Source organism: Ahaetulla prasina, chromosome 1, assembly GCF_028640845.1.
Source record: "Ahaetulla prasina isolate Xishuangbanna chromosome 1, ASM2864084v1, whole genome shotgun sequence".
NCBI lineage: Eukaryota > Metazoa > Chordata > Lepidosauria > Squamata > Colubridae > Ahaetulla > Ahaetulla prasina.
In genome coordinates this window covers 11515075-11536522 of record NC_080539.1, presented here as the reverse complement: position 1 = coordinate 11536522, position 21448 = coordinate 11515075, and the positions used below count along the sequence as shown (strand labels likewise).

The 21448-nt window shown below is 45.8% G+C and overlaps 1 protein-coding gene across 1 annotated transcript in view; it reads left to right on the top strand.

Moving 5' to 3' along the window:
- Positions 1-21448, top strand: part of HNF1B (HNF1 homeobox B) — a 121806-nt gene that overhangs the window by 34655 nt on the left and 65703 nt on the right. The window contains exons 2-4 of the mRNA XM_058163867.1: positions 3429-3628; positions 11158-11422; positions 17528-17766. Of these exons, the coding sequence (XP_058019850.1) occupies positions 3429-3628; positions 11158-11422; positions 17528-17766 (704 nt within the window). The remainder of the gene's footprint in view (positions 1-3428; positions 3629-11157; positions 11423-17527; positions 17767-21448) is intronic.

Below are 21448 nucleotides of genomic sequence, written 5' to 3'. Positions count from 1 at the left end.
GAAGAGGTTGTTAAAAAAATGCGTTAAAAAGAAAAAAGGCTCTGATGATCACGTGGCTCAGCTGGGCATGTGGGGGCCAGGGATCTTTGCTACCGGTTCTCCGAACCACCCGCTGCCTTTGCTACTGGATCGGCCGAACTGGTCCAGGAGCATTTCACCCCTGGGTCTTATTTTCAGGGGAACACAGTAGATGAAATGTAGATAGATGAGAGAGAGAGAAGCAGACAGACAGACAGACATAGATACATAGAGATTGATAGATAGATAGAATGCGAAATAACATCATAACTACGTAGTATGATGGACTTGTAGGGCTGGTGCAATGTGTAACACGTTCACACTGGAGCAATAGGACTGGGTGTCTGTTAATATGATTTATTGGGTTAGGGATTTTCTGTCTTCACTGTGAGTTGTATTGTGTTGAGGGGTGGTGCACTGAGGGAGCTCCACCAATCTCATTGTACATATGTTGTACAGTGACAATAAAGGTTATTATTATTAGATAGATAGCTAAATAGCTAGCTAGCTAGCACCATCAAGGGGGCTGGACTAGAAGACCTCTAAGGTCCCTTCCAGCTCTATTCTGATTCTGATTCAACAAGTTGGTATCCAACTCTTAGCAGTTATTAATAGAACTAGATCCTATATCTAGTAGTACTGTACTCATAGTAATAGTAAGGTCTAGATCTTTGTAGATTTGAGTAGATCTAATAGATGTAGACTTAGTAGACTAGAAGATTTAGTAGATCTAGGCATACAAAGATATTGTCCGTGAACTTCTACCATGCAGATAAAGCTTCTACAACGGGGACCATAATTTCTGTTGTAAGTGATTGTATGCATTGCAATCGGACCAGATCTTACAACAATTTGTATCACGATGGTTAGGCAAATAACATGATTGTTGAGCAAATCCTGCTTCCGGCATGGATGCTTTTTTGCTGAAAATCAGAGGCGGAAAAAAAAGCAAGTTGCAAATTGCAAATCGTGTGACCACAGGATACTTACAAGCAGTCATAAAATGGGAAAGGGCTGCCAATTCTCCGAATTGCAATCACATGGTTGTGGTGTATGTGTGTTGGTGTGGGTTTTAAGTGCAGGTACAGGTTGTTGTTAGCCAATTTTTTCAAGGCCCTCATGACTTTTAAGAGCCGATTCATTCTCTAAAGCAGGGGTCTCCAACCTTGGTCCCTTTAAGACTTGTGGACTTCAACTCCCAGAGTCCCTCAGTCAGCTTTGCTCTGGGAGTTGAAGTCCACAAGTCTTAAAGGGACCAAGGTTGGAGACCCCTGCTCCAAAGCACCTGCAGGCAGGACAAACTCAATGGATGGAAATTTGTTACAGAGAGATCTGATCTGGGACTAAGGTGGAATTTCCTGACGGTAAGAACAATGAATCAGTGAAGCAGCTTGCCTTCTGAAGTTGTGGGTCACTGGAGGCTTTCCAGAAAAGAAAAAAAATTGGACCACAATTGGTCTCCTGCCCTGAGCAGAGGTTAGATTGCAGGGCTCTCCAACCTTGGCAATTTTAAGACCTGTGGACTTCAACTCCCAAAATTCCTCAGCCAGCTTAAAATTGCCAAGGTTGGAGACCCCTGGCTTCGACGACCTCCAAAGTCCTTTCCAGTCATATTTATTCATTTGTATTTTGCCTTTATTTATTTACAAATAACTCAAGGGGGCCAACATATCCAATATATCCAACAATGCCCGAAAATCAGCTGGCTGGCGCACGCATGTGCGCTGGAGCTGAGCTTGCATACCCACTGATATGGCTATGCCGTATTGGCTATACAGGAGACCCTGTACAGGAGACTTGCGTGCCACAGGTTTTTTTTGTTTTTTTGCATTTATATCCCGCCCTTCTCCGAAGACTCAGGGCAGCTTACACTATGTCAAGCAATAGTCCTCATCCATTTGTATATTATATACAAAGTCAACTTATTGCCCCCAACAATCTGGGTCCTCATTTTACCTACCTTATAAAGGATGGAAGGCTGAGTCAACCTTGGGCCTGGTGGGACTTGAACCTGCAGTAATTGCAAGCAGCTGCTGTTAATAAGAGACTGCATTAGTCTGTTGAGCCACAAGAGGTTCATCATCACAGGTATATAGGGTCTCCTCTTTAGGTGTGGGGCTTGGGGGGGGTTGGACTAGATGACCTATCACAAGGTCCCTTCCAACTCTGTTATTCTGTTCTGTTCCAGTTGTTTGACCTGCTTCAATGCAGATAAGGGCAACCAGGATGATTAGGGGACTGGAGGCTAAAACATACGATGAACGGTTACAGAAACTAGGCATGGCTAGTCTAGTGAAGAGAAGGACCAGGGGAGACATGATAGCAGTCTTCCAATATATTTGAGGGACTACCACAGAGAGGAGGAAGGGGTCAACCTATTTTCCAAAGCACCTGAAGGCCAGACAAAGGATAATGGATGGAAACTGATCAATGAGAGATTCAACCTGGAAATAAGGAGAAATTTTCTGACAATGAGAACAATCAACTCATGGAACAGAAGTTGCCTTCGGAAGTTGTGGGAGCTTCATCCCTGGAGGCTTTCAAGAAGCGATTGGACTGACATCTGTCAGAAATGGTGTAGGATCTCCTGCTTGGGCAGGGGGGTGTTGAACTAGATGACCTACAAGGTCCCTTCCAATTCTTGTTAATCTGAATGTTCGTCTGGCACGGGTGAAATCTAAAATTTTTCCCTACCAGTTCTGTGGGTGTGGCTTAATTGGTGGCCGTGGCTTGGTGGTCAGGTGACTGAATGGGCATGGCCAATAATAATAAATAATAAAAATAATAAAGTATACAAAACTTGGGAGTGCAACGGTCTACCTTCTTTAAAAATAGAGGCACCGGTCTACTAATTGCCTTTTTTGGGGAGGCACCAGTCTACCTTCTTTAAAAATAGAGGCACCGGTCTACTAATTGCCTTTTTTGGGGAGGTACCGGTCTACCTTCTTTAAAAATAGAGGCACCGGTCTACTAACTGCCTACAGCGCTGATCAGCTGTAGTGCAGCCCTTTGAAGCACTGCGGCAGTCATTTAGAATAGAATTTATAGAATAGAATAGAATAGAATAGAATTTATTGGCCAAGTGTGATTGGACACACAAGGAATTTGTCTTGGTGCATATGCTCTCAGTGTACATAAAAGAAAAGATACCTTCATCAAGGTACAACATTTACAACACCTTTAAGGCCATTTGCAGCTATATCACCACCGAGAGCTTCAGGGACAGAGAAGAGGAACAGCGAGGCGTGGGCGGTGAGGGTGGGTCAGGGATTTTTGCTACCAGTTCTCCGAACTACCCGCCCCCCATCGCTACCTGATCGTGCGATCCGGTCCGAACCGGGAGCATTTCAGCCCTGCTCCTGCATCTCCCATTGACTCAGCACTAACTAGAATCTTTTTCTGCCTTTCAGCGAGGACCCTTGGCGAGCCGCAAAGATGATCAAGGGTTACATGCAACAGCACAACATCCCTCAAAGGGAGGTGGTGGATGTCACAGGACTGAATCAGTCGCACCTTTCTCAGCATCTCAACAAGGGGACCCCGATGAAAACGCAGAAGCGGGCAGCGCTCTATACGTGGTATGTCCGGAAACAGAGAGAGATCCTCCGGCGTAAGTAATACTATGGTTTGAGAGGTTGGGATGGGATGTTGTAACAGGTAGCCCTCGACTTACGACCACCATTGAGCCCAACATTTCTGTTGTTCAGTGAGACGTTTGCTAAGGGAGTTTTGCCCCATGTTACGACTTTCCTTGCCACCGTCGTTAAGTGGATCCCTGCAGCTGATAAGTTAGTAACTGGGTTTGTTAAGCGAATCTGGCTTTCCCCCATTGGCTTTACTTGTCAGGGGAATCGGGGGAATACAGCAAAGGTCATAAGTATGAACCAGTTGCCCAGCCTCTGAATTTTGATTCACGCGAGCACGGGGATGCTGCGGAAAAATGGTCCTAAATCCCATTTTTCAGTGCCATTGTAATTTTGAACGGTCACTAAATGAACGGTTGTAAGTCGAGGACTGCCTGTACATATGTGTGGGCGCCGATCCGTTGTCCGTCCTGCAAACATGAGGATGGAAGGCTTCTCCGTGAAAGGAAACTCCGAAGTTGCTTTTACGTGGAGTCCTCGACTTACGACCTCCTCCAACATTTATGTTGCTGCGCACAAGACGGTTGCTAAGGGAGCTCTTCCCCATTGTATGACTTTTCTTTCGCAACGGTTGTTAAGTGGATCCCTGCGGTTGTTACGTTAATAACACGGTTTTTAGGTGAACCTGGCTTCCTCATGGACTTTGAAGGGATGAGGGGATCACGTGACCCCAGGACACTGCGACCGTCATACATATGAACCAGTTGTCAATCAGCTGAATGCGAATCAACGTGGCCACGGGGCTGCTGCAACCGTCATTCATGTGAAAAATGGTCATAAGTGAGGTTTTTCAGTGCTGTCGTAACTTGCAGCAATCGCTAAACGAACTGCTGTAAGCCGGGCTAGGTGGCTCAGTGGGTAAGATGCTGAGCTTGTCGATCAGAAGGGTCGGCGGTTCAGAGGTTCAAATCCCTCGTATAGGTCTCTTGGGGGTTGGACTAGATCAGGGGTCTCCAACCTTGGCAACTTTTAAGACTTGTGGACTTCAACTCCCAGAATTCCTCAGCCAGCTTTGCTGGCTGAGGTATTCTGGGAGTTGAAGTCCACAAGTCTTAAAGTTGCCAAGGTTGCCAAGGTTGGAGACCCCTGGACTAGATGACCTCTAAGATCCCTTCCAACTCTGTAACTGTTGAAGGCCTCTGTTAAAGAGGCCTTACCTGCACATCAAACTGACTCAATTCTTGCAACTTAGACTTCGTTTATCTTTGGAAGGTGTCACTTTCTCTCTATTCTTTTTCCTAATTATCTTAACCTTGAAGAACAGTAGAAAAGAAGGAGATTTCCTTGTCCTTAGAAATGTCTCTCCCAATTATGGGATAAACTTGAATGGGCTATTGTGTCAAATGCAGCCGGCTCCCCTTTGGGCCCTGGGGGGAAACAATGCAGTTTAGGACAAAGTGATCCAGTGAGCTGGCCACAGTCTTGCACATGCAAAGATAAACTTGTTGACTTTTTTTCCTTTTTTTTTTTTTATGGTGTGGGATTTAAGCGGAGTGTGAGATACCACAAGGTGTTGCCTTACTCTAATTATCACCGCTTTGATGGATGAGTTTGAGGTAGAGCTGCACATATCGCCTCCCCGCCTCCCCCTCCCAGTTCTTTTGTCAACGAGTTTCATGATGGTTGTTATCAGCAGCAGAAAAGGTTTAGAATTTAGAAATGTCAGCTTTCCTCAGGAGGGCAATTTTCTTGTCCCAAAGAAGGTTTTCTGTTGAATCTCTGGACTGGAGTGTTCTTAGGTCAGTTGGGGAGGAGAAGGGAAGGGAAGGGAAGGCAGGAGTGGTCAGGCAGAGAGAAAGAAGAAGGAAGGAAGGAAGGAAGGAAGGAAGGAAGGAAGGAAGGAAGGAAGGAAGGAAGGAAGGAAGGAAGGAAGGAAGGGGAAAAAAGTACAAGGTAGAAAGGAAGGGATGGGAAGGAAGGAAAGTGAGTGGCTAGGAAGGAAGGAGAATATGGAAGGGAGGAGGGAAGGGAGGGAATGGGAAGGGAGGGGGAAAGTGAAGGGAAGGAAGGAGTGGCCAGGCAGAGAGGAAGAAGGGAGTGAGTGAGTGAGTGAGGAAGGAAGGAAGGAAGGAAGGAAGGAAGGAAGGAAGGAAGGAAGGAAAAAGAGTACGAAAGGAAGGAAACGGAGGGGAGGGAAGGGAAGGGAGGGGCTAGGAAGGAGAATAAGGGAAGCGAATGGGAGGGAAGACAGGCAAGCAGGAAGGAGGAAGGGAAGGAAAGAAGGAAGAAAGGAAGGAAGGGAAAAAAGGGAAGGGAGGGAGAAAATGGAAAGGAAGGAAAGAAGGAAGGAAGGAAAGAAGGGAAAGAAGGAAGGAAAGAAGGAAGGAAGGAAAGAAGGGAAGGAAGAAAGGAAAGAAGGGGGGAAGGAAGGAAGGAAAAAGTATAAGGCGGAAAGGAAGGGATGGGAGGGAAGGAAGGAAAGGGAGTGGCTAGGAAGGGAGGAGAATAAGGAAGGGAGGAGGGAAGGGAGGGAGGAAAAAATACAAGGAGGAAAGGGAGGAGAGGGGAGAGAAGGAAGGGAATGGGAAGGAAGGGAGGGGGGAAGAAAGGGAAGGAAGGCGAAGAGAAAGGTCAAAAAAGTCAAGATGGAGGCCACAACAGTACAATCAAAGCTGCAACGCTTTCCTTACGGGCTTTGAGATCACTACAACTCAGCAGTGGCGAAAGGCTGCCAATAGAGAAGAACGTCGAGTCTTAAGCTTCTTTGTAGACTTATCCAGCCTTTCCTAGTTATTCCTACTCTGCCACTCATTTTTTTGTGCCATGCCTGGCCGTCAATCATAATCAATTCATTAATTAAATAAATGTATTTACTGCCTAGCTCCCTGTGACTTTGGAATGGCAGTGGAACCTCCATTTACCACCAAGCCAAGGGATTTCCCCTGGTCCCTGGGCCTCCGTTCCCTTCAGGAAATATTCACTGCAGTCCTGAGACAGACAATGAACTGTAATTCGGAAGGATTAATGATTAACAGCAATCCTTTTAAAATAACAGTGTTATTTTAAAATGCAGGTAATCCTTGACTTTCAACAGTTCCTTTAGTGTTCAAAGTTGCAATGGCACTGGAAAAGGCGACTTATGACCGTTTTTCACACTTACGACCGTTGCGGCACCTCCCTGGTCACACGACCAAAATTCAAGTTGTTAAACATTATTATTATTATTATTTATTGAATTTCTAGACCGCCCTTCTCCCGAAGGACTCAGGGCGGTGTACAGCCAGGCTAAAAACATACACAATATACAATTTAAAAACTAAATTAAGAAACTTATTACACAATTGGCCGAGAAATTAAAATATTTAAAATCTAAAAACCCCAATTTAAAACATAAATAGAATTTAAAATTTAAAAACTAAACAGTTTAAAAAGTTTAAGCTAGCCCCGCGCGAATAAACAAATATGTTTTCAATTCGCGGCGGAAGGTCCATGTCGCCACATGACTGTGCTTGAGTCTATGATCTTTTTTGTTGTGGTTGTTCGGTAAAACACTGAGATTGTTAAGCAAACATAACTTTTTTTTTAATTGGTTTGCTTTATTATGGCTTTTCCTTTCTCTCTAACCTTGAAGAATATTGCAGATCCTTTGATCACTGTTTCATATTCTAATATGCCATTCTAAGAACTGTTAACTGTAAATCACAGCAGGGAGTCCTCGACTTACAAACATTCTTTTAGTGACTGTCCAAAGTTATAACAGCGGTGGAAAAAAAGCAAGTTACACCTGGTCCTTACATTTATTATGAGCCAGCAGTTTGCAGCAGCTGCCAAAAAAGCCAACACAGTTCTGGGCTGCATAAATAGAGGGATAGAATCAAGATCATTTGAAGTGTTAATACCACTTAATAAGGCATTGGGAAGGCCACACTTGGAATATTGCATTCAGGTTTGGTCGCCACGATGTAAAAAAGATGTTGAGACTCTAGAAAGAGTGCAGAGAAGAGCAACAAAGATGATTAGGGGACTGGAGGCTAAAACATATAAAGAACAGTTGCAGGAACTCGGTATGCCTAATTTAATGAAAAGAAGGACTAGGGGAGACATGATAGCAGTCTTCCAATATCTCAGGGGTTGCCACAAAGAAGATGGAAACAAACTATTCTCCAAAGCAGGGGTCTCCAATCTTGGTCCCTTTAAGACTTGTGGACTTCAACTCCCAGAGTCCCTCAGTCAGCTTTGCTCTGGGAGTTGAAGTCCACAAGTCTTAAAGGGACCAAGGTTGGAGACCCCTGCTCCAAAGCACCTGTGGGTAGAACAAGAAGCAATGGGTGGAAACTAATCAAGGAGAGAAGCAACTTAGAACTAAGGAGAAATTTCCTGACAGTTAGAACAATTAATCAGTGGAACGACTTGCCTGCAGAAGTTGTGAATGCTCCAACACTGGAAATTTTTAAGAAAATGTTGGATAACCATTTGTCTGAAATGGTGTAGGGTTTCCTGCCTGGGCAGGGGGTTGGACTAGAAGACCTCCAAGGTCCCTTCCAACTCTGTTATTATTATATTATATTTGCAACTGTTGCAGCATCCTCATGGTCATGTGATCAAATTTGGGATGTTTGGAAACTGGCATGTACTTAGGACAGTTATACTGTTCTGGGGTCATGTGATTGTCATTTGCAACTTTCCCAGTCAAATTCTGACCAGCAAAATCAATGTGGGGGGGGGAGGCCAGATTCACTTAACAACCACATGAATTCAGGTTCCCCCATTGAATTTTTCTTGTCGGGAGCCAGCTGGGAAGGTCACAAATGGTGATCACATGATCCCAGCATGGTACACAACTGTCATAAATACATGCCACTTGCCAAGCACAGAAATTTTGAGTATGTGGTTCTAGGGATGCTACGATGGTCGTAAGTATGAGGGTTGGTCATAAGTCACTTTTTCCAGTGCCATTGTAACTAGAGCCTGTTTGGTCTAGTCACTAGTGAGAGCCAATTTGGTCTAATGCAGGGGTGTCATTGAGGGCCACATTCAGTGGTTGGATTCAGCCAGTTCGGGCGAACTGGTAGTTAAATTCCTGGCTCCCCACCCGCCCCTTCCAGGAGTCCCCACATGCCCTATTTTGGCTCCCAGGTAAGTGTAGGGAGGCCTACTAGACCCAACCCAGGGCATGGGGGTGCCTGTCACACCCCTGGCCACGACCACCATGGCCATGTCCACCCAGCCAGTCATTAGGGCAGAGAACTGGTTGTTAAATTATTTGAATCCCATCACTGGCCACATCAGGGTTGTCTTTGACCTTGTGGGGGGGCATCGTGGCCAGGGTGGGCATGGCGTCTGTGGTGACCGGAGCACTCTGCAAGTGAAAACGGAGCTGAGGGGGCATGCATGCCCCCCGGACTCCGTTTTCGGCTGCTACAGCCCTCTGCCAGCGAAAAGATAGCCGGGGGGGGGGCCTGCACCTGCCCTACATGGCTCTGTTTTCAACCACGATGGCAGCCCCCCCACCAGCTCCATTTTCGTTGGCAGAGGATTGAAGGAGGCTATAGCGGCAAAATATGGAGACTGGGAGGGCTGCATGCAGCCCTCCCGAGCTCCATTTTTGTTGACAGAAGCACTGCACCCCGTTTTTGGTTTTTTTTGCATTTATATCCCGCCCTTCTCCGAAGACTCAGGGCGGCTTACACTATATTAGCAATAGTCTTCATCCTATTTGTATATTATATACAAAGTCAACTTATTGCCCCCCAACAATCTGGGTCCTCATTTTACCTACCTTATAAAGGATGGAAGGCTGAGTCAACCTTGGGCCTGGTGGGACTAGAACCTGCAGTAATTGCAAGCAGCTGTGTTAATAACAGACTGTCTGTTACTACTGTCCGAGCCACCAGAGGCCCTTGTTTCCAGGGCAGCCCCACGGGCCAGATCTAAGCACCCCGTGGGCCACATCTTGCCCATGGACCTTGAATTTGACACCCCTGGCTAGAAACCGAGAGACTGTGAGTTCAAGTCCCGCCATAGCAATAAAAGCCAGCTTTGGACTTTGGACCAATCAACAGGAGATTGAGGGTTCTAGTCCCGCCTTAGGCATGAAGCAAGCTTGTGATTTTGAGCCAATCACAGGAGACAGTGAGTTCTAGTCCCACCTTAGGCTTGTAAGCGGGCTGGTTGACTTTGGGCCAGTTACGCTTTCTCAGCCCAACCCACCTGACAGAGTTGTTGTTGTGGGGAAAATAGGAGGAGGAAAGTGTGTTGGATATGTTTGCTGCCTTGAGTAATTTGTAAAAAAAACACAATACAGGCGGGAAATAAACATTTCAATAGTCACTAAATAAATGCTCATAAAGCAAGAACTCCCTGTATTGACTTATTTTCGAGTCTCTGGCGGATGCGCCTGATTGACATTTTGTTTGGCACCAAGAGAAAAATCATCCCCCTATTGAGGCAACTGCCAATGTCTAAAAAAATCCAAACAACTGCCAGATGAAAAAAAAATCAGAGAGTTAGAAACCTCTCTTGGCTCCCATCTCATATCTGTCCAGAATTTTTGGCACCCCTATTAAAAATGGGGTGTGAGAAAAGCAGCCAGAGCTGCGGTCCACAACCTTTGCGGCTTCACAGCCCGGCTGGTGAGAGGGGGGAAGGGGAAGTAGGCCGCACAAGCGGTAGGCCGCCATGCACGCCTATGCACACATAGCTTGACTTGTGCAAGTTGAGCTGCACAGGCGTGTCCATGCGTGCCGGCCCATTGCTCGTGCAAGTTGAGCCGCACACGCAGGGGTGGGCTTCAAAATTGTTAGCAAGGAGTTCTCTGTCCGGTTGCTGGGTGGGCATGACCATGGTGGGCGTAGCCTAGTCAGTCTCCTGCACCACGGCGGTGTGTGTGTGTGTGTGTGCATTTTTGCTCTGCATGGGCTCCGGAGGCTTTTTTTGAGCCTCCGGGAGGGTGAAAATAGCCTCCTCAGGCTCCGGAGATTCTTTGGAGGCCGGAAACAGGCCTCGTTTCCAGCCTTCCTGAACTTCCGATAGGCCCAATTTTTGCCCTCCCCAGCCTCTGCGCACTCCCTGCATCCAAAACGGGCCGCATGGGGACTCTTGGGAGGGGAGGGGAGAGGAGGGGAGGGATGGGCGGGGCCAGACAGGAGTGGGAATTGGGGGTTCTCCGAACTGCACAGAATCTTACTAGAGGTTCTCCCAAACCCCCAGCAGCCCACTCCTGGAACTAGGCCACACGAGTGGTAGGCCGCCACTCCAATGCACACACACCTATCTTGACTTACGCAAGTGCAAGTCGAGCCGCACGTGTGTGCACCGGCTTGTTACTTGTGCAGCCTGGTTCCAAAATAGGCCATGGTAGTGAACTGCGGCCCAGGTATTGGGGACCCCTGGCCTAGCAGATGGTTGATCCAGCCAGGCAGGCAAAGAAACCAGGTTCTCGTGCCCTGAGACATTCCTTAAAGTCAACTGACTCTCTTCCTACAGGTGTGTGTGTGTGTGTTACACAACCCTACCGGCAGGCCCAATCAAAAAAATCTACTCCTTTCTCTTTCAGAATTCAACCAGACAGTCCAGGGTTCTGGAAATATGACAGAAAAAGGCAGTCAAGATCAGCTGCTGTTTCTCTTTCCAGAATTTAACCAGCAAAGCCAGGGTGTGGGCCAGATAGACGACTCTTGTGCCGAAACACCCAGCAAGAAGATGAGACGCAACCGCTTTAAGTGGGGCCCTGCTTCCCAGCAGATCTTGTACCAGGCCTACGACCGGCAAAAGAACCCCAGCAAGGAAGAGAGGGAAGCCTTGGTAGAGGAATGCAACAGGTAAAAAGTGCTGGACAAAAGAGAATAATTCTCCCTTCTTCTTCTTCTGCTGCTGCTGCTGCTGCATCAAATAAACGCACAGCTTGTTGGCAGAGAAGGGAGCTTTTGTTGTTCCAAACCCAAAATCCCTATTGTGTGAGGGGGCTGGCATGTTCTGGGTCAAAGAGGAAAAAAAACCTTGCTATCCTCACCATCTAACTAAGCAAACAAATCTCTCTCTCTTTCTTTTCTCCTCTCTCTTCTCTCCTCTTTCTCTCCTTTCTCTCTGCTCTCTCTTTCTTTCTTCTCTCCTTTCTCTCTCCTCTTTCTCCTCTTTCTCTCTTCTCTCTCTTCTTCTCTTTCTCTCTCTTCTCTTCTCTCTTCTCCTCTTCTCTCTCTCTCTCCTCTTCTCTCTTTCTCCTTCTCTCTCTCTCTCTCTCTTTCTCTCTGCTCTTTTCTCTCTCTTTTCTCTCTCTCTCTCTTCTCTTTTCTTCTCTCCTCTTTCTTCTCTCTCTTCTTCTCTCTTCTTCTCTCTCTCTCTCTTCTTCTCCTCTCCTTTCTCTCTCTCTCCTTTCTCTCTCTCTCTCCTTTTTCTCTTTCTCTCTCTCTCTCCTCTGTCTCTCTCTCTCCTTCTTCTTCTTCTCTTTCTCTCTCCTCTTCTCTCCTTTCTCTTCTCTTTCTCTTCTCTCTCTTCTTCTTCTCTTCTTCTCTTCTCTCTCTCCTCTTTCTCTTATCTTTCCTCTTTCTCTCTCCTCTCTCTCTTTCTCTTATCTTTCCTCTTTCTCTCTTCTTCTCTCTCTTTTCTCTTCTCTCTCTTCTCCTCTTCTCTCTCTTTCTCTCCTCTCTTTCTCTCTTCTTCTCTCCTCTCTCTCTCTTCTCCTTTCTCTCTCTTTCTCCTCTTCTCTCTTCTCTCCTTCTCTCTCTCTCTCTTCTCTTCTTCTCTCTCTCTCCTTTCTCTCATCTCTTTTTCTCTCTCTTCTTTCTCTCTCTCTCCTTTCTTTCTTCTCCCTCTCTCTCTTCTTCTCTCTCTCTCTCTCTTCTTCTCTCTTCTCTCCTCTCTCTCTCCTTTCTCTCTCTCTCTCTCTCCTTTTTCTCTCTTTTCTCCTCTTTCTCTCTTCTCTTTCTCTCTCCTCTGTCTCTCTCTCTCTCTCTTTCTTCTCTCTTTCTTCTCTCTTTTCTCCTCTTTCTCTCTCCTCTTCTCTCCTTTCTCTCTTCTCTCTTCTCTCTCTCTCTCTTCTTCTCTTCTTCTCTCTTCTCTCTCTTCTCTCTTTCTCTCTCCTCTTTCTCCTCTTTCTCTCTTCTCTCTCCTCTTTCTCTCTTCTCCCCTCTTTCTCTCTTCCCTTTCTCTCCTTTCTCCTTCTCTCCTCTCTTCTCTCTTCTCTCTCCTTTCTCTCTCTCTCTTCTTCTCTCTCTCTCTTCTCTCTTCTCCTCTCTTCTCTCTTCTCTCTCTCCTTCTCTTCTCTCCTTTCTCTCTCTCTCTCCTCTTTCTCTCTCTCTCTCCTTTCTCTCATCTCTTTTCTCTTCTTCTCTCTCTCTTCTCTCTTCTTCTCCTCTCTTTGTGTACATGTGTAAAAGAGGCCTGCACAATTTGGGACTGAACCTGCCCCTGAGGAAAGTATAACACTAGGCCGCCATGCATACCTATGCACACGTAGCCTGACTTGCGCAAGTTGAGCTGCACAGGCGTGTGCATGCGTGCCGGCCCATTACTCGTGCAAGTTGAGCCACACACGCAGGGGTGGGCTTCAAAATTGTTAGCAAGGAGTTCTCTGTCCGGTTGCTGGGTGGGCATGACCATGGTGGGCGTGGCCTAGTCAGTTTCCTGCACCACGGCGGTGTGTGTGTGTGTGTGTGCATTTTTGCCCTGCATGGGCTCCGGAGGCTTTTTTTGAGCCTCCGGGAGGGTGAAAATAGCCTCCTCAGGCTCCGGAGACTCTTTGGAGGCCGGAAACAGGCCTCGTTTCCAGCCTTCCTGAACTTCCGATAGGCACAATTTTTGCCCTCCCCAGCCTCTGCGCACGCCCTGCATCCAAAACGGGCCGCATGGGGACTCTTGGGAGGGGAGGGGAGAGGAGGGGAGGGGTGGGCGGGGCCAGACAGGAGTGGGATTTGGGGGTTCTCCAAACTGCACAGAATCTTACTAGAGGTTCTCCCGAACCCCCAGCAGCCCACTCCTGGAACTAGGCCACATGAGTGGTTGGCCGCCATGCACACCTATGCACACACACCTATCTTGACTTACTCAAGTGCAAGTCGAGCCGCACGTGTGTGCACCGGCTTGTTACTTGTGCAGCCTGGTTCCAAAATAGGCCATGGTAGTGAATTGCGGCCCAGGTATTGGGGACCCCTGGCCTAGCAGATGGTTGATCCAGCCAGGCAGGCAAAGAAACCAGGTTCTCGTGCCCTGAGACATTCCTTAAAGTCAACTGACTCTCTTCCTACAGGTGTGTGTGTGTGTGTGTTACACAACCCTACCGGCAGGCCCAATCAAAAAAATCTACTCCTTTCTCTTTCAGAATTCAACCAGACAGTCCAGGGTTCTGGAAATATGACAGAAAAAGGCAGTCAAGATCAGCTGCTGTTTCTCTTTCCAGAATTTAACCAGCAAAGCCAGGGTGTGGGCCAGATAGACGACTCTTGTGCCGAAACACCCAGCAAGAAGATGAGACGCAACCGCTTTAAGTGGGGCCCTGCTTCCCAGCAGATCTTGTACCAGGCCTACGACCGGCAAAAGAACCCCAGCAAGGAAGAGAGGGAAGCCTTGGTAGAGGAATGCAACAGGTAAAAAGTGCTGGACAAAAGAGAATAATTCTCCCTTCTTCTGCTGCTGCTGCATCAAATAAACCCACAGCTTGTTGGCAGAGAAGGGAGCTTTTGTTGTTCCAAACCCAAAATCCCTATTGTGTGAGGGAGCTGGCATGTTCTGGGTCAAAGAGGAAAAAAAACCTTGCTATCCTCACCATCTAACTAAGCAAACAAATCTCTCTCTCTTTCTCCTCTCTCTCTCTCCTTTCTCTCTTCTCTCTCTTCTCCTCTCTCTTCTCTCCTCTTTCTCTCCTTTCTCTCTGCTCTCTCTTTCTGTCTTCTCTCCTTTCTCTCTCCTCTTTCTCTCCTTTCTCTCTTCTCTCTCTTTCTGTCTTCTCTCCTTTCTCTCTCCTCTTTCTCCTCTTTCTCTCTTCTCTCCTTCTTCTTCTCTCTCTCCTCTTCTCTCCTTTCTCCTTTCTCTTCTCTTCTCTCTTCTTCTCTCTCTGCTCTTTTCTCCTCTTCTCTCCTCTCTCTTCTCTTCTCTTCTCTTCTTTCTCCTCTCTTCTCTCTCTCTCCTCTTCTCTCTCTTCTTCTCTTCTCTCCTTTCTCTCTCTCTCCTTTCTCTTTCTCTTCTTTCTCCTCTTTCTTCTCTCTTCTCTCTCTTCTCTCTTCTCTCTTCTTCTCTTCTCTCTTCTCTCTCTTCTCTCTCTTCTCTCTCTCTCTCTCTCTTTCTCCTTTTCTCTCTCTCTCTTCTCTCTTCTTCTCTCCTTTCTTTCTTCTCTCTCTCCTCTTTCTCTCTCTCTCTCTTTCTTCTCTCTTCTCTCATCTCTCTCTCCTTTCTCTCTCTCTTCTCTCTCCTTTTTCTCTTTCTCCTCTTCTCTCTCTTCTCTCTCCTCTGTCTCTCTCTCTCTCTCTCTTCTTCTCTCTTTCTCCTCTTCTCTCTTCTCCTCTTCTCTCTCCTCTCTCTCTTCTTCTTTCCTCTTTCTTCTTCTCTTCTCTCTCTCTCTTCTCTTCTCTTCTCCTCTCTCTCTCTCTTCTTCTCTTCTTCTCCTCTCTTCTCTCCTCTTTCTGTCTTCTCTTTCTCTCCTTTCTCCTTCTCTCCTCTCTTCTCTCTTCTCTCTCCTTTCTCTCTCTCTCTTCTTCTCTCTCTCTCTTCTCTCTTCTCCTCTCTTCTCTCTTCTCTCTCTCCTTCTCTTCTCTCCTTTCTCTCTCCTCTCTCTCCTCTTTCTCTCTTCTCTCTCTCCTTTCTCTCATCTCTTTTTCTCTCTCTTCTTTCTCTCTCTCTCCTTTCTTTCTTCTCCCTCTCTTTGTGTACGTGTGTAAAAGAGGCCTGCACAATTTGGGACTGAACCTGCCCCTGAGGAAAGTATAACACTACCCCAATGCCAGGCGCAAGCAACCAGAGCCATTCACAAATAACTGAAGTTAACAACTCTTATTGGTTTCTACCTATGTTACAAGAATTCCCCCCCCAAGCTGCTTGCCTTCCACCGGGGAATGACCAGATAGGCTTCATGGTTCTTGAAGGAGGTCAAGTTTATGTCACTTGCGGCTGTCCAAGGATTCTAAGCTAAGCCCTCACTTGACTCCTCCTTCTAGCCTACCTGGCATTTTCCTGACATCCATGTATTGTTGTCTCCATTGGAAACGTAACAAGACTGAGAGAATCATTGCTTCTCTGGTTGAGTTTGTTCAATGTGATGGTCATAATCAGTGCAGGCTTTGAGTACAGGTTTTTGACAACCGTTTGAAGTCATGATGGATCTACTTTAGGGGTACTTAGGACCTGGTTCCAAAGTTCAGCCAGTCGGGCCCCTTCCATGGTCAGGGTACTGAATTTTGGACACTGGCAAAACATCCACATTTATGAATGTTTGCATGGTCCCATGGTCCCATGAGTGTGTTTTTTGACAGTTTTGCCAAAAACCTAGCACTTACTCATAGTTGTAAGTGCCAGGACTGATCATAAATTACTTTTTACAAATCACCCTTGTAAATCACCAGGAGATGGCGAGTTCTAATCCCGCCTTAGGCATGAAAGCCAGTTGGGTGACTTTGGGCCAATCATCAGGAGACAGTGAGTTCTAGCCCCGCCTTAGACTTGAAATCCAGTTGCGTGACTTTGAGCCAATCGCCAGGAGGTGGTGAGTTCTAGTCCCGCCTTAGGCATGAAAGCCAGCTAGGTGACTTAGGGCCAGTACCTCTCTCAGCCCAACCCACCTCACAGGATTGTTGTTGTGCGGAAAATAGGCAAAGCAAGGAGTTTTAGACATGTTCGCCACCCTTGAGTTACTTATAAAATAATAAAGTTTGGATAAAAATAAATAAGTAGAATAAATCTTGAGAGCTGTGCTTTAATGAGGTACCATGATTTACATATTTAAATAAAATAAATGTCAGCCCATCTGCTTCGGCTATGAACTGAGGATGAGACCAAACCAGTATCATGAGGGCACAACATGTAAAAATAAGTTACTGAATTCTATTATTTCAGTCCTGGTGATGTGAGGACAGGACCTTAGGGGCAAGGCATATCTTTGCATACAAATAATTCCTAATTCAATGCCTACATTTTTTTTTAGAACTTTCTTTTTTTTGGCCAAAAAATCATAGAGAGTTGCGTCAAATCAGAATAACAATATTGAGCTAGCCGGACCAATTTTTTTAGCCTGGTAAATGTTCTTAGTAAGTTCTCCTCCTGTGTTAGTCCAACATCAGGATCCAAACCAGGGGTGAAATGCTCCCGGTTCAGACCAGATCACCCGATCTGGTAGCGATGGTGGCAGGTGGTTCGGAGAACCGGTAGCAAAAATCCCTGTCCCCCCTCCCCCCATGCCCAGCTGAGCCACGCAATTACCAGAAGTTTGGTTTTTTTTACTTTTAAAAGCATTTTTTTCTTCAGCCGAAAAAATGGTTTTAAAAGTAAAAAAAAAAAAGCCTCTAATGATCGTGCGGCTCAGCTGGGATCGTCAGAGCCTTTTCAAAGCATTTTTTCTACAACCTCTTGGGCCGAAGAGGTTGTAGAAAAAATGCTTTTAAAAGGCTCCTCTGACGATCCCAGCTGAGTTGCCTGATCATCAGAGGCTTTTGTTTCTTTTAAAGGCAAAAAAACCCCAATGCTTTTAAAAGAAAAACCTCTGACGATCAGGCAACTCAGCTGGGATCATCAGAGGAGCCTTTTAAAAGCATTTTTTCTACAACTTTTTCAACCGAAGAGATTGTAGAAAAAATGCTTTAAAAAAAAGTTGGCCACGCCCACCCAGTCACATGACCCCACCACCACCAAGCCACGCCCATAGAACCGGTAGTAACAAATTTTACATTTCACCCCTGGGTCCAAACAAACCCTTTTCTAGGAATTTTCTTAATTTTCTCCTCTAGGGCAGAATGCCTCCAGCGGGGTGTGTCGCCCTCTAAAGCACACGGCTTGGGTTCAAATCTGGTCACGGAAGTCCGCGTCTACAACTGGTTTGCAAACCGGAGGAAAGAAGAAGCTTTTCGGCAAAAACTCGCCATGGATGCCTACAGCACGGGTCAGCCTCACACCATGAACCTCTTACTGTCCCATGGGTCACCTCACCACACTCAACCCAGTTCTTCTCCGTCCAGCAAAATGCCAGGTAAGTCAAAGCTAACATCTCCTGTTTGCAAAGGAGGTCAGATGCAGTTACTGTTTTACAGTTACTGGAACACATTGCAGGTAGTCCTCGACTTACAACGGTTCATTTAGTGACCGTTCAAAGTTGCGACGGCGCTGGAAAAAGCAACTTATGACTGTTTTTCACACTTAACGACCATTGTAGAATCCTCGTGGTCACGTGATCAAAATTTGGATGACGATTGCAGTGTCCCGGGGTTGTGTGATAATCTTTTGCGACCTTCTGACAAGCAAGGTCAATTGGGGGTGGGGAGCCAGATTCAATTTACAACCGTGTGACTAACTTAACGACTGCAGTGATTCACTTAACAACGGTGGCAAGAAACATCGTCAAATGGGGGGCAAACTCACTTAAGAACAACTCCCTGTGCAGGTAGGACTCAACTTAACAACCACAATGAAGGCCATAATTTCTGTTGCTAAGCAAGACAGTTGTTAAGTGAATTTTGTCTCGTTTTACGACTTTTCTTGCCATAGTTGTTAAATAAATCACTGCAGTGGTTAAGTTAGCCAGACAGTTGTTGAGTGAATCTGGCTTCTCCCTTAATTTTGCTTGTCAGAAGGTCGCAAAAGGGGATCACAGGACCCTAGGACACCCCAACTGTCATAAATACGAGTCAGTTGCCAAGCGTCTAAATTTTGATCATGTGACCAGGGGAAAACTGCAACACTCATAAGTGTGAAAAACGGCCAAGGAGGGTGGAGCTGGCGTTGCGACGATACAACAGGCGATCTTGAAGCTCCAAGATTGCCGTTGATATCTTCACCGCTGGACGGTCTGTTTTGGACCTCACCGTCCCGTAGAGATGGTGATAGAGGAGGGCACATCCTGTCGATCCCAGGGACATTACAAAGTCTCTGGTTGATCCAGGAGAAGCCCTTTCTTCTGGCGGCAAAGAGGCAGCCATTAAAGCTGCTGAAAATAAGTCACTTTTTTCAGTGATATCACAATGATCACTAAATGAACTGTTGAAACTTCCTTCTCCTCTTTCGTTTTCCACCCCCCTTAAAGATATTGCAGTTTTTCTTGAAAATTGTGGGCCTTTTGTGGTTTCCCTTCTTGTTTTGCTGAGTTTTGAAGAAAGAGATTTTGGAATCATGATAAACAGTTCAGGGAAGATGTCAACACAGGCTGGATCCACTGTAAAAATACTCAACAGCATGTGGACCAGAGGAATGCTGTCGATTTAATTTACTTGGACTTCAGTAAAGCATTTGATAAAGTAGACCATAACCTATTACTAGATAAAGTAGAAAAATGTGGGTTAGACAGTACCACCATCAGATGGATTCGTAACTGGCTGATCAACTGCACTCAACGTATAATCCTCAATGGAACTACATCCACATGGAGGGAAGTATGCAGTGGAATACCCCAAGGTTCTGTTTTAGGCCCAGTACTCTTCAACATCTTCATCAATGACTTGGACAAAGGGATAGATGGGGAACTCATCAGATTTGCAGATGACACCAAGCTGGCAGGAATAGCCAACATCCAGAAGATAGGCTCAAGTTACAGAAGGATCTTGACAGACTTGAACATTGGGCACTAAAAATGAAATTCAACAGTGAAAAAAGTAAGGTTCTACATTTAGGCAAAAAAAACCCCCAAAATGCACAGGTACTGGATATGTGGTACCTTGCTCAATAGTAGTAACTGTGAGAGGGATCTTGGAGTCCTAGTGGATAACCATTTAGATATGAGCCAGCAGTGTGCAGCAGCTGCTAAAAAAGCCAAGACAGTTCTGGGCTGCATAAACAGAGGGATAGAATCAAGTTCACGTGAAGTGTTAGTGCCACTTTATAATGCTTTGGTAAGGCCACACTTGGAATATTGCATCCAGTTTTGGTCGCCACGATGTAAAAAAGATGTTGAGACTCTAGAAAGAGTGCAGAGAAGATCAACAAAGATGATCAGGGGACTGGAGGCTAAAACATGCCCACCCCGGCCCCTCAAGGTCAAACAGCCCAGTCGCCTTCTGAAAAAAACACCTTTGGGACAATCATATGGATTGTATTGTGTCAATGCTGCCAAAGAATAAGTAGCCCAAGGCATCCAATCAACTTTATCATTTAGCAGAGATATGATAAAATACGTTTCCCCCATCATATTAAAGTTCCTCAGGTTCATAAACATAGAGCTACAGGGGAAAATATAACCAAACAATAATCTAGAGCTAAACTGGACCAGAGCTGTCTTAACCCAGGGGTGAAATCCAGCAGGTTTTAACAGGTTCTGGAGAACCTGTAGTGGAAATTTTGAGCAGTTCGGAGATCTGGCAAATACCACCTCTGGCTGGCCCCAGAATGGAGTGGGAATGGAGATTTTGCAATATCCTTATGATTTATATTGATATTGATATTGATTGTTTCCTGATTGCATATTTGTACCCTATCATTATCATTAAGCGTTGTATCATTAAGTGTTAAATTTGTACCCTATGACCATCATTAAGTGTTGTAAGTGTTGTACCTTGATGAAGGTATCTTTTCTTTTATGTACACTGAGAGCATATGCACCAAGACAAATTCCTTGTGTGTCCAATCACACTTGGCCAATAAAATTCTATTCTATTCTATTCTTCCCCCAGGAGTGGGGAGGGAATGGGGATTTTGCAGTATTCTTCCCCTGCCACACACACCACACCACACCACACCACGTCCACCAAGCCACGCCTACAGAACCAGTAGTAAAAAAAAATTGAATTTCACCACTGCCTTAATCCCTTGGTCTTGTCAGAATACAGAATAACAGAGTTGGAAGGGACCTTAGAGGTCTTCTAGTCCAACCCCTTGCTCAGGCAGGAAACCCTACACCACTTCAGACAAAGTGTTTTCCAATCTCTTCTTAAAAACTTCCAGTGTTGGAGCACTCACAACTTCTGGAGGGCAAGTTGTTGTCATTTTAACACAAAACAATTAATTCCTTGCTAGATACAAAGGCCATAATCTCATAAAGAACAGGGATGGATGGATCTGTGATGTTTGCTTGATCTAGAGCCGCATTTCACAAACTTGGCAAACTTTCGGATGCATAGACTTCAACTCCCAGAATTCCCCAGCCAGTAGCTACTTGAGAAATTCTGGAGTCCAAACATCTTAAAGTTGCCAGGGTGGAGAAACCCCACTCTAGCTAATGTAAGAACAAAATTCAAGGTAAATTCTTCGCCCTTTTTCCAATTTCCCCCGGTAATTCAAATTTCAATAAATTAAATGCTGTTCCATCCACAGTGAGTGATGGGCTCTTCGGACTTTCTTTCTTGGTAATTTGCACTGTGATTTTGTTTCTGTAATCTTGTTTATTAATAATATAATATAATATAATAACAGAGTTGGAAGGGACCTTGGAGGCCTTCTAGTCCAACCCCCTGCCCAAGCAGGAAACCCTACGCCATCTCAGTCAGATGGTTATCCAACATTTTCTTAAAAATTTCCAGTGTTGGAGCATTCACAACTTCTGCAGGCAAGTCGTTCCACTTATTAATTGTTCTAACTGTCAGGAAATTTCTCCTTAGTTCTAAGTTGCTTCTTTCCTTGATGAGTTTCCACCCATTGCTTCTTGTCCTACCCTCAGGTGCTTTGGAGAATAGTTTGACTCCCTCTTCTTTGGGGCAGCCCCTGAGATATTGGAACACTGCTATCAT